This window comes from Mastacembelus armatus, chromosome 20 (genome assembly GCF_900324485.2).
Source record: "Mastacembelus armatus chromosome 20, fMasArm1.2, whole genome shotgun sequence".
Classification (NCBI taxonomy): domain Eukaryota; kingdom Metazoa; phylum Chordata; class Actinopteri; order Synbranchiformes; family Mastacembelidae; genus Mastacembelus; species Mastacembelus armatus.
The window spans coordinates 3,249,266-3,261,804 of record NC_046652.1 but is presented as its reverse complement, the minus strand read 5'-3'; the positions used below and the strand labels follow the sequence as shown (position 1 = coordinate 3,261,804).

Sequence of the window (12,539 nt, the reverse complement as noted above, 5' to 3'; positions counted from 1 at the left end):
CGTTTAAAAGTGTTTATCATCGGGGTTTACGGTTTAAGTCAGTATCAGAGCAATAAGACTCCACTTCTTACAAAACCATAAATTATAATGATACCATGAATACTAAACGTTACACTAAGCGGACTCTTTTGCCCCGTTTTAGCCTATATTTGTTCATGCCTAAATATTACTTAATTTATGTTGTGTACCAGTGTACATTGAATACGCCAAACGTAACGCCAAAGAAATCTTAGTCAAGATGATTCCCTGGCAAGGATTCCAAGCACCATTAGCTGTACATTAGGCCTAGCTTTCTTGTAATTTGCTATATATATATATATTTGTTTTGTAAATCTGTTTAAGAATAACTGTGCTATACTAACCCATTTGTAAATGTGTACTTTATTACATACTATATGTGTCAAAAAATTATTTTTGAGTATTATTTTATGTTTGTCAAACACCAAAATGTGAATGATGACTTGAATATGAAGGCTTCAGAATATTTGCACAAGTTGAAGTGCGTGGAATTACTAATACTAATTAAAACATTAGTAATGTACTACTTAAAATTTCAAAAGCAAATATAGTAAGCAGAATGTAACCAGTCAATATTTTATCATTAAAATGTGGGCCTACTATGAAGCTGTAAAAAATGCAGTGATTTTTAACTAGGCTATAGGCTACTTTGATTTGACCTACTTGCCTGGTAGATATATTTATATTAAAGAATAATTTGTGATAAATAACTATAATCTGTGTGTATATCAAAAGTCACAGACTATAGCTTTTGATAGTTTTCATATTTTCATATGGGGCCTGAATACATCACAAGTGTTTACGTTCAATGTGCTGAATCTCGACACCTGATTGGTCCAGAGTGGTTTGAGGCGGGAAACTCGTGGCGGGCAAATCAAGCTTGTAGTATTTTACTGTCCTAAATCCTGACTCTTTTTTACAAAGTGTCCGCTGAATCTACAAATAGTCAAAATGTTTTATTACCCAAACGTCCTCCACCGCCATACTGGATGTTTCTCCACAATTTGGTGAGTAAAAACAGCTAACTAGTTAGCTCGTTATCTTGTAAGTTAGCCTACTTACAGATATACTAACTATAATGTTAGCACACTAGCTTAGCTTGGTGAACATAGAGCAAGAGCAAATGTTTATTTCTAAATTTTATAACTGTGTTTGTTATTTAGGCTAGCAGCCACCAGTGGCATCAGGGTTACTCGCAGAGAGCTGCTCAGAGTGGATGTCAAGCAGACATGGTAAGAGTATCCAAGGGCACATAGCTAACATTAAGTTTAGCACCTCTGGCTTATACAAGCCTGATATATTTGATTAAAGGAGACAAAAGACGTGGTTGGTTCTTATGTTCATGTTATATTACTTAATAATTCTGAAAATCTTTTATAGCTTATGGATATAAAAGTGCCCTCTCCTGTCGGATCTTGGAAACTAAGCAGGGCCTTTTTAGTAAGGTTAGCTACTTGGATTGGAGTCTGCCTTGGACGATCAGGGGCTACTAGACTCATCCACTGTGGCTGCACCAGCCAGTGTGGTCTTAGTGTCCAAGCGTCCCAAGCCTGATTAAATTAGATGGTTATGTCAGGAAGGGTATCCCATGTGACACTTGTGCCAAATCAATCATGTGGATTAATTGATTCCCTGTGGTGATCCCTAAAGGGGGCAGCTAAACAAAGAACTTTTTAAGGATCTAGAGATTTATTTAAAACAATATACATAATGAATTTTTCTAAGATTTTTCCATTTTGTTACATTCTTACAGCAGTGACATTTTAGACTACGTAACAGCCCAGGTCCCTCCACCACAACCCAATCTACCACGGCCTCGGTTCTCTCTCTACCTGTCGTCCCAGTTGCAGTATGGAGTGGTTTTGGTCTACCACAGACAGTGTGCCTTCCTGCTTGGTGAGAGAAAAGAGCAATGGAGTAGAAAGACCAAAAGTTTATGCAGTACAAAACTCACAACATTCACTTTTTAATTATAGCTCGTACTATAAATCGGGAAATAGAGTGAGTTAAATCAAAACAATGAAATCATTGATTTTTACAGTAAATAGGATGATTTGCAGTTTTAGTTTCTGTAGGTTGACTCAGGTGAAATGTGAAAATGTAAAGTACTTCAGACAAATTGTGTGTCAGTTGAAAAATGAAGCAATCTCAGAAAAGCTGTTTTGGTGTAAGCCTGAAATGGTGCTGTTCTTGTGAAACACCATAATGTGTGTTTTTTAAAAAAACATTTTAGAAGCCAATATGGAGCCATGCAAAGCTCAGCAGTCTACTTCCATCTGGTCTTAAATTAGACCCTGACACAGCTATTGCGTCTGAGAGATTTGCAATCATCTTTTTGTAATGGTTGATGAAAACATTAAAATACAATGCAAAATGATAAACAGCTGGGGAAGCGAAAAACGCAGCTACTGTTTAGTTCCAGAAGTGATCCTTGGATTCAGCAATGTCATTTAATATCTAATAGTAGAAAAGTAGAACCTCCCAAAACTGTCGCCTGCAATTGTGTGTGCATAACACGTTTTATACTGGAGAAGGAAATGGCAGCCCAGTCCAGTATCCCTTGCCAAGAAAACCCCACTGGGGTCACGAAGAGTCGGACAGAATTAAACAACTGAACAACAACATGTTTTATGGGCAGACATATGATTCTGTTGCAGAGATTATCCATAAATTGTGATACAAAATTAGAAAGCAAACACACCCTTTGAAATTTCCAATAATTTTATTTTTTTTTCTTTAGTCTAAAATAAGGTTTGAATTTCAAAGCCTGGTGTTTACACAGAGGACGCGTTTATAAATTACCTTAAATTAACCCAAAAATGTTATAAATTAACTAGGTAACCTTGTTCTTGTTTCCTGTTTCTCTTTCACCTCTGTTCTGTTTCTGAAGGAAATACTGCATTGCTAAGACTTGTGTGAGAAAACCACTTTTCTGTTTTCCAGAGGAGACTGAACAGGCCATTGACCGACTGCTACGCTCTAAAAGATGCGTACACATTGACATTGCTGAGTCTGACAGGTCTGTACACAAACACACACACACACGCACACACACACACACACACCAGGTGATGAATGTGCAGTAGAAAAATATTTTGTATTTCTAGGCATGGAAACTGATTTGATTTGATGTGTTTTGCTCTTTCTTTATCTTACAGGCTCTGCTTGGATGTGCCTAACAATATGTACATGATGGAGGAAGCTGAGGGAGCTCAGGACCCCTTCTTTGGTCTGATGGAATCACACCAGCTTCCCAGCCCCTATAATTTACACAAGGTACAATTTACAATCCAAAATGCCCTGAAACACACTGTGTCATCCTGGCAATAATTTAGATATTCTTGTATTTCTTTGCTGAGGGCAGGCTTTCAGATCTTCACGACTGACAGATGAATATATGGTTGCTGTAGGGTCTGGGAGTAGATTAGATTAGATTGACTGAGAGTGGGTTGAAATACTCTGAAGGCCCCTCATGGAGCTCCGTTTGAACCAGGTCCAGATCAAACACCAGATCACTATGATCACTATTATTCTATGATCATCAGATCACAAATTACAGGTCTCACAAATGCGAAAATATGTTGTAATAAACCCGGTCTTATTGTTGTCTGGGTAGAGATGCAGTGAAATGTTTGCACTTTTAGTGTTTAGGCCAATGCAGCAGATCCCTGTGACTCTAAATAGGAATAAGTGGGTATAAATAGTAGATGGATGGATATACTGACTGGTGTATGGACATAGTTAGTAAATAGGAAGCTGTTTTCACATTACTCTGCAGTAGGGGGCTGATATTTATTTACTTTCTTCAAAAGTGAGGTTCAAACACACACAGGCAAACAAAATTTGTGACACCAAAAATCTGAAAAGCCAATCATGGTTCACCTTGTAAATATCTGCAGATTTCAGGAGTGCTGTGCCAGACCGGAAACGCCTGGTCTCACAGCAGCAAGTATTCCAGTGACCAATGAGTTGTAGCAAAGGTTTTATCTGTTCACAGCAAAAACACTGACACACTGATACCATTCTCTGCATAAATTACAGACTTGTTCTGAGTGCTGTTGATCTGGTGGACATAGCTGAACTCTATCCTGCTTGTAATTTTTCTCTCTGGAAATGACTTATGTTATGCATAAATCAGACATGCAAGTATAGTCATGTATAGTCATGTTTAAATACAACAAAGGGTTTCAAAATGTCAAACCTGGCACCATGACAATAATATGTAAATATTCTACTGTACTGTTATAGGAATTAAAGGATCACTAAACTGGGAAGTAGCTTCCAGATTTCAAATTAGAAACAGGAAATGCCAGGACAGGATGTTTTGGTTATGAAAAGAACAGTATTGTTTTTGTCAGGCTCATCTAAAAACAAGAATGAATCAGTTTCTCGATTCTGCCTTCAGATACAATCACTGTAATGTTCATTTCTAGACAGAGTTTTTGATCGAAGAGGTGGGTTCACAGCTCTTCCTTCTTTCCAGTACCCACGCCACACCTGACAAAGAAGGTGAGAATGGTATTTTAACATTTGAGTGGATATAGCTTTGCCTCATTTCAGAGGTGGCTGCCTTTATAGTCCATATTTCAAGACCAAACATCCAACAATATATTTATGTGACTGGCCCATTTAAAAAGGTCCAAGAACCTTTTTGTTTATGAACGGAAATCCTTTGACTACTGCTCACAAAGGAGCAGAAACATGCAAAATCATAAGACTGTGCAAATTCAGGCCTATAGTATAGTTTGCTAAAGGGCTTCATAGACATTATCCTTTGAAAAAACAGCCACATGTAATGGGGCAGGGCAAACTGTATAACAATTTTTATATTTATATCATATTTATATAATATTTTATTTATGTAATATTTAAAACTATGCATTTAAGTGACGGCCACTGTACCTTTCCTTGGGCTTGGAAACGGGTGGGATGTGGAGGGTGCTCCGAAAGTTACATTCTGCAATCAGACAACGAGACACCACTAAATCTTTCACATTTTAGGTACTGAACCTTTGAATAAACTTACCGACTATAAATAAGAAGGCAGATTATTCTGATTATAGTTGTAGTAGTGGTTGTGGTAACATTTTATTTCTGATCAAGGTAACTTTTCTTCTGACATTTTGTATATGGCTCTGGTCATTGGCTTGATTTCCATTGGGTAAACTTTCTTGAAAGTCAGTAAGCTTGCTCTTTCCTTGAATCAGCTCCAGCATATACTCATTCTAAGATTTTATTGTCCTGACTATTTTTCATCCTAAAGCTACAAGCCCAGGTGAATCTCAGGCCATTCAACATCTTCATTGTGCTGCAAACAAACCTCATTGCTAAATCCGCCTGCTGTGTTAAACCAGGTTTCAGATCGCCACCAGCTGCCATCACCTTGACAGAGAAGGAGCAGTTAGCCGTCACCACTGCTCAGGTAAACTCTGTCAGAGATCGTCTCAGTGACCATTTGAAGGTACAGCATGTGCTCTGGTGAATCAGGGAGCTGGATGTGGACACAGCATCTTTAGTTAATGTCTTTGTCACACACCTGTTAGTCACTGTTGCAGCAAGCTGTACAATTAGGAAATACCTTTCCAGATCTAGAGTACTTAAAAAGGCAGATTTTATTTATCAATAAATGCATTTGTGAAAGAGTAAGACTGTTACTACAGTGAGTCTGAGTCCAGCATTACCTCCACATATTGTTTAATGTAATTTCCACATTTATGTCTGACATACAGGGGAAATGAAATGCTGTTCCTAACGGATCTGAGTGCAACACAGAACTATGGCCTGTGTTGCCTGATTTTGAAACTCCACCAGTGGAGAACAATCACTGAACATAAGGACGGCATTTGAATATCAATTCTTGTTGACGTAAACGCACAGAGCACTGCCATACGTCTTACTAAATGCCGATGATTTCTTCATGTTTCTAGGTTAGTCTATCCAGTCGCATGGCCATGTCCTTAATGTTGCTGTGGGGCCACGTTTTAATGAAAACACAGTCACAGTAGTTCTTCATTTTGTGCTGGGTAGTCTGTCAGACTCCATCAGTCTCCATATGATTGTTTTGTTTGTTTTGCTGCAGAAAATGTAAAACAACAGATGCACTGAATATTTGGCCTGTGAAAGTCCGCTGTGTCTCCACGTGCCGCCATGGCAACCCAAAAAAATAAAAAAGAAAGAACAGCATCGTCAGCTGATGAAGTCTATTTTGGCTTGATGAGATCTGACCTAATTACATCAGCCTCCACTCACAGTTTGCTTAGAGAGAAGTACATCCCGCCTCTAGGTTTAATTTTGCTTTGCATGCAAAAATTTTATAATTACTTTAATTTTTACTTGTCTTTTTATTCTTGCTGTGCCACATGAATTATTTACCACTGTGGACTCTGAACAAACCAAACCTTACCTTACCTCATGTCTTTATTCTTTCATATTTGCCTCTTCTGCCCTTTGCCTCTCTCCTTGTATGTCAGTGTTTTGAGGGAGATGACCTTCCTGAAGCCACAGCCAGAGAGATTGACTTGTTGATGCATCAACCAGAGCAGTTCCGCAGAGGTGTGGGTTTCTCACTGTGTATGACAAGCACTGCATGTGGATCTTTGTGTTTCCATTGCTTGAATAGAAAGGCAACATCTCTTAGGTTTCTTGTCTTATTTTAAAAATACTAAGAAAGAGCATTTTTGGCTCTCATTATTTTTATTAAACCAACAGCAGATATTGAGTTTGCTCCACTTTGTAGTCACATACAGCAATAAGATACCAATGAATGAGTAGAAAGGTAGAAGATTTGTTAAGTGTTTTGGTAAAACAGGGAAAATCTGTTTTGGGAATAATGTTAGTCACTGCATTGTTAATCATTTTTACAGTTTGGGGGAAGTGTGCTTACTCACAATCTGTTTACTGATATTTCTGTTTTCTGCTGTAAATGTCACATACAGAGGAGGATCTGGAGGCTGAGGACAGGATCAGAGAAACTGAAGGAACCATATCCTCTCTTGACCAGTGAGTCTTCTAGAGAAACTGTAAACTGACAAATGATCTGGTCAGTCCTTCAGAGCATCTTCTTGCGGCGGTGCTGATTTCATGGTGGCATTGCTCGTAGTAGTTCTCTGTTACATTTGAAAAAGTGACAAAAGAATAGTTATTTTCTAAGGTTTCAAGAAAGACTTTACTGAATATTTATCCCTTTACCTAGTATAAATGTAGCTCAAATGACAAACTGTCACATGACATACATATATTCAACCTACTACATGATGTAGACGTGTGTTATTGTTTCCAGGCTGAGGGAGACTGTACTGGGAACAGAGCAGGACAGTGTCTGGCTGCTGGACGAGGAGTTGGGTCAGCCTGTAGAGGCTCCTCCTGCAGCGGTTGCAGCGGTGTCAGAGATGACACCGCTGCAGATCGCCATGCCGACTCCACCCTCTGTGGCATCAGGGAAAGAGGGACGGCAAATGACAGAAGGTCTCAATGAAGAGGTGAGACATTGATGATATTGTCTGTTCACTAATTTGTTCAAGAGAAGTTTTTCACAGTGTATTTATGTCAACAAATTCTATTGTATTGTACTCTTAAGTAATTAAGAGCACACGCTTTGAGCTAACATTACCTTTTTGTTCATGATGGAAACAATTCAATGAGTCATGCACAGCTAGTTTTGTTGTGGAAAAAAGTAATGGGTGTGTGTCGACACATATTTTCCAGTATGCGTCCTGGGGTTATCATGTGCTTTATATGATTCAATACTGTAAACATTAAAAAGTTGTGTTTCTCACGCTGCCATCAGGTAGTTGTTCGTCCATGTAGGAGACCTGGGGGAGGTCACAGGCGTCAGCTGGTCTTTGCAGATCCTGAAGTCCAGATATCTAACAAAGCAATAAAGGAACAGATTGGAAACCCGCTGATTGAGACGCTGGACCTGGTATGGTACTTAAAGAAAATGAAATGGTTTCACTCAGCCACACAATTTATGCATAATTATTAAAACATTGCAGTCACTTTGAAGATTCATCTGCACCACACCCTACTGCCTACACAGAGTTATTTTCAGTGATCTCTCGCACATACCAGCACATTACAAACAACCACACACAAAGACCAAAGAAATTGCTGTATATACTGTGTGCACATACAGTATATACACACAATTTCAGATGAAGTGGTTCAAAGTTTCGCTGATGCTGCAATTTCAGTTCTCTCTCTTCTGTAATAAAGGTGTCACCATAGAAGTGTTAATTAAATTCCAATTTCAATTATTTTTAAGCCCACTGCTACAGCACTCATTGATTTTATTACCTTCTGTTTTATATTAATTTCCCAAGACACCATCATTGATTTTTACCCCTTTTCTCTGGGTCTCTATTGTGTATGCTGCATTTTCAAACTGTCACACTAATATTTTGTGTTTCCTCTCAGTCTGAGATGTTGCTAGACCTGGCGTCCCTGAACAAGTGGGCCTCTCCTGCTGAGCTCTACAATACTCCCTGTGGATGTCAGTACCAGTGCTGCACCCCCAACTGTTGAAATGTCCATACTATTGACTGAAAACATACTGTTCTTGACAGTGGTCAAGGCCTTTGAACAGCCACAATGCAAGGCAGATAAACATAAACACATATGGCCTGGCACAAGAGAGTCCCTAAATAGCCATTACTAATCTAAGACCAGATCCTGTGTTGTGGTTGGAAGAACAGCAGGTTGTGTGTTTTGCGTTGCTGACAGTATGACAGGAAAAAGAGTTGGCAGCAGATGCAGAGCAGCGTGGTTGGAAACCTAATGTCCGTCTGTCTCCCCCAGTGGAGGTTGGCTGTAGGTTTTATTGGCGGATCAGTTTTGTCCCTGTTCACTGAGCTATGTCCAATAGGGCTGAGCCCAAAGCAGAGAATGATTTATTTTGAAAGAGTCAAAAACAGCGACATCTACTGGTCAAGTCTTCGATGTTGCATTAGAGAAAAATCTGAGCTCAGTATCTGTGTTTTTGTTAATATTATTTTTTTCAATAAAGCTTGTATAATGAAAACATATCACTTTTAAACTCTGTTTTAAATACTGTGACAGAAGTAATGAAACATGATTCTTTTGTGTGGCAATGAGATCAATCAGCTGTTCTACTAAATCTGCTTTGAAAAGTCAATACTGTGTCAGGTAGTGGCTTTCACTGAGATTAGTGGAATTAGTGCTCTCTGAACCTGCTGAGTCTTAGAGTATAGATCATCATAAACCCTGTGGCTCTTCTGAAATCATCAACAATCTTGTAGGGCATCTGAAACTTTTTATGCGCATTAATTACCAAACTTTACACCAGCCTGTGAAAAGTGCTGGCTTTCTTCAAAATCGACTCTAGCGAGGAAAATACTAACCAAAACTTGACCTTTGACCCCTCTCCAGCACTCCTTCATGCCGACCTCCAGTCATTATGGAAAAAATGTGCCTTTCTTACCGCCCTGCCTGGGGAGGAGGAAAAACAGCAACAGGAAGCAGATGAGCTGAGCGGGGAGTCTGAACAGGACAGAGAAATACTGAGGACAGAGAGGAAGAGGAGGCACTCAAACCTGAAGGAGGTGGAGCTGGTGAGAGGAGTAATTGAGCAACTGAGTTTATGTGTTGTCTTTTTTACAGCTCATCTGCATACCACATGAGCATTTTCCAACTATGGGAGCTTATTGTCCTGTAGCTGAACATGTACCTATTGTCACAAGGTCTGACTTTATTACCCTTCGAGGTGGGGGTTAACGTATGTGGTGTATTTTAGAGAATGAGAGTGAACAAGCAGCTGATATAATCTAAAGTTTAACATTGTTGAATACTGGTGAAAACCTAGATAAAATAATGATGGTTATCCATTAGCCAGCTGCTCTTCAGTTGGACAGCCTGTCAAATGAGTGATCAGTCCAGTGGTGAGAGAAATTCAATTATAAACCTTGTTTCGGTTTCATGAAACTCTCTCTCTCTCGCTCCCAGTTCTCCAGTGAGTCAGGACTTCAGCCACCAGAAGGCTCATGTAGGAATCATTTTCTTATTTTTGGTCACATTAGTGTATTAGTAGTATTAGTATTAGTTTTTCAGATGATATTTTGGCAGCACTTTAAGCATATCATGTACTTCAAACTGCCAGCTCTTCACAATGTGTTTCTTTACATCTGTGTGTAAACAGCTGCTTCAGACATCATCCTGAATATGCTCAAAGACAGATCAGCAAACGAAACAGTGAAAAGTGCTGGTTTTCTTCAAAATCTCAACGTTGACTCTAGTGAGGTTGTCGTCACTCCTGTCAGCAGATGGTGAGTGTCAGATGGATGGATAGACAGACAGCTAAATGTCTAAAGAGATAGATCACTCTGTGTGTGTCTGTGTGAGTAGGTCTCCACTGGAGGAGGCCCGGCCATCAATGGAGCCTATAGCTGAAGAAAACATCGAGATGCCCGAGGCTCAGACGGAAAGCAGTGAAATGCTGAGGTGCTTCTTACTGCAGTGCACTCACTCACATATCTACGTTGACAATAACTTCTCTCCATGTTACTCCGAGAGGCTCAAGAAGAGTGTTTTACAGAAGCACAGCTTCATGTTATTGACATGGGGATTCACTATGGATGGTAACCAGTAATGCACATCCTGAGTTTGAACTTTTGCTTTGTTTGCTTCCCTGTTTATCCTGTATGTCCAGGTCTGTGCATGAATAAATGTAGATGTTGGCCACAAAGGCCAAAGCAGGTCAGCAGTAAAACTCAAGCAGATTTTTGCCATTGACGTCCAATGTCCAACAATGACCTCTGCAGCATTCGTGACTTCATCAGTGTGATGACACTGTTCTACTGAGCTCTGTACTTACTCAAAGCCCTTCAGTTTGCTTGATCAAAACATGTTCAATGTCTGTTGTCTTCCATGCACGTCTTGCTAAAGCATCTTGCATTTTGTTATCTGGTAACAATATTTCAATATATGGAGTCACATTTACCTTTCATGATGTTCATGGCTTATACGCTTCACATCCACCACGCATCCAGAGTCACATGCGGTTTGACATCTGTTTGAAATTCAAATTAGAAAGAAATCAGAGAATATCACAAATTGAATAAGAAGCAATTGATTTGACTGCTTTCACTATTTGTTGCATAAATCTTCAACATTATTAATGAGGAGCCATCAGCCATTTTGTACCTGTACCTGTTTTTTATAGTACCAACTGTGGCAGCAGTAGTAGTGGTTCTGCATAATTCCTGGTGTCACTGGAGTTTTTGTGTCTCAGACCATATGCACAAAGCTTCTGCACCATCACCTGCAAAATCTGAAAGTTACATGTCACAATCTCTTAAGTGTTATTTTTAACCACACATAACACTGGAAATATGGATATGTTCATATCAGACCTAAATCCTTCATGGTTACATCCCACTATACACTGCTCACAATGTTTGTTTGTTTCAGCTGGATCTGGTCCAGCCTGCACAGGTTTGGAGAAGTCACCTTTGATTCTCTGCTGCCCCCAGAGGCTGATCGCACCACTGCAGCTCACACTTTGCTCAAACTGTTGGGTGAGGAACAAACGCTGCTCTTCTATAGTGAAATCGATATAATAATGCTGATCTTTATGTCTTAGTATTAGTGACATGAGTTTAGTCACCACGGCTCATATTTTACTCAAAGTAAAAACTGTTCAGATACAGAATAATAGTTCATTTATAACTGTAAGGAGCTGTAGCCAAATGTAATTCTATTTTATTCTAATTTTAGATGAATTTATCAAAGTTGACTCCAGCTGCTGAATGAAAACACAGCCCTCAGTGACTTTGATTCAGTGTTGTTGGTGTTTCTCTTCCTCAGAGTTGCTGTCTGCTGGACAGGTGGCTGTATGTCAGACTGAACCCTACAGTAACATGACCATAAACCCTGCAGCGCAGTAACCACCTAAACACACACACTGTAACTCACGATAAGGTCTCTTTGTTGAGCCTTTCATTTTTTTATTTACTGTACAAGAATGAATTTTATTGTCACTTTTTAACAACACATGGGATCAACCAAACTGGTACATAAAATATGCATTTATTTATGTTCTCTATTAAACCAGTGTTAAATGTTTTTCTATGGATTTGTTAATTATTCAGGAAGGTAAAAATGAAGAACTGTATTAATGTTTTTATCCAGAATTTTAAGGAATGTTTAAAAGACTTTTAACCGTTTGTAATGTAATTTGTTCATTCTGCTCTATTTTTAAATATCTATACATGATGTTTGTCTTTGAAGGAGAATGGAGTAGATATTCTTGTACAGTTTTAATCTTCTGTATAGCCTTTAATGGCTTTTAATGGTTTTATGCTAAGCTATTTATACAGTATGTGTTATCTGTATTTATTTTTATCCTTTGTAAGCATTTTGGTGAATAAAAAACTTTTTGCTAAGTGGAACAGCCAATTATCTTGACTAATTGTTTTGAAGCTCTAAGCATATTCATATCCTGAGATCGTTTTGTCAGACAATGACTTGGGTTCATAATGATCAACAGCATTGCAGTGACTAATATA

The 12,539-nt window shown here is 38.9% G+C and overlaps 1 protein-coding gene and 2 long non-coding RNA genes across 3 annotated transcripts; 1 reads left to right on the top strand and 2 right to left on the bottom strand.

The window, feature by feature from the left end:
• Nucleotides 1-969: 969 nt before the first annotated feature.
• Nucleotides 970-11,934, top strand: rec8b (REC8 meiotic recombination protein b). The gene is made up of 19 exons (XM_026292466.1): nucleotides 970-1,025; nucleotides 1,182-1,250; nucleotides 1,772-1,914; nucleotides 2,962-3,037; nucleotides 3,177-3,294; nucleotides 4,452-4,527; nucleotides 5,373-5,440; nucleotides 6,489-6,572; nucleotides 6,968-7,017; nucleotides 7,298-7,496; nucleotides 7,805-7,939; nucleotides 8,434-8,509; nucleotides 9,406-9,578; nucleotides 9,979-10,018; nucleotides 10,172-10,224; nucleotides 10,273-10,298; nucleotides 10,378-10,473; nucleotides 11,443-11,549; nucleotides 11,839-11,934. The coding sequence occupies exons 1-19, from the start codon at nucleotides 970-972 to the stop codon at nucleotides 11,916-11,918; spliced, it is 1,725 nt and encodes a 574-aa protein (XP_026148251.1). The 3' UTR covers nucleotides 11,919-11,934.
• Nucleotides 4,201-5,584, bottom strand: LOC113121735 (uncharacterized). The gene is made up of 3 exons (XR_003294787.1): nucleotides 5,339-5,584; nucleotides 4,921-4,975; nucleotides 4,201-4,515 (listed from the first exon to the last, which is right to left on the bottom strand). It is a non-coding gene; the product is annotated as an uncharacterized LOC113121735 (long non-coding RNA).
• On the bottom strand, nucleotides 6,282-9,521 carry LOC113121734 (uncharacterized). The gene is made up of 5 exons (XR_003294786.1): nucleotides 9,458-9,521; nucleotides 7,794-7,883; nucleotides 7,266-7,443; nucleotides 6,906-7,124; nucleotides 6,282-6,584 (listed from the first exon to the last, which is right to left on the bottom strand). It is a non-coding gene; the product is annotated as an uncharacterized LOC113121734 (long non-coding RNA).
• Nucleotides 11,935-12,539: the final 605 nt, after the last annotated feature.

Bases quoted from the DNA above. Each gene is read 5' to 3' on its own strand.
- rec8b (XM_026292466.1), top strand. From the start codon at position 970: ATGTTTTATTACCCAAACGTCCTCCACCGCCATACTGGATGTTTCTCC. The intron at 1,251-1,771 runs GTAAGAGTATCC...ACATTCTTACAG, and splicing joins GTGGATGTCAAGCAGACATG to CAGTGACATTTTAGACTACG. The intron at 7,940-8,433 runs GTATGGTACTTA...GTTTCCTCTCAG, and splicing joins TGATTGAGACGCTGGACCTG to TCTGAGATGTTGCTAGACCT.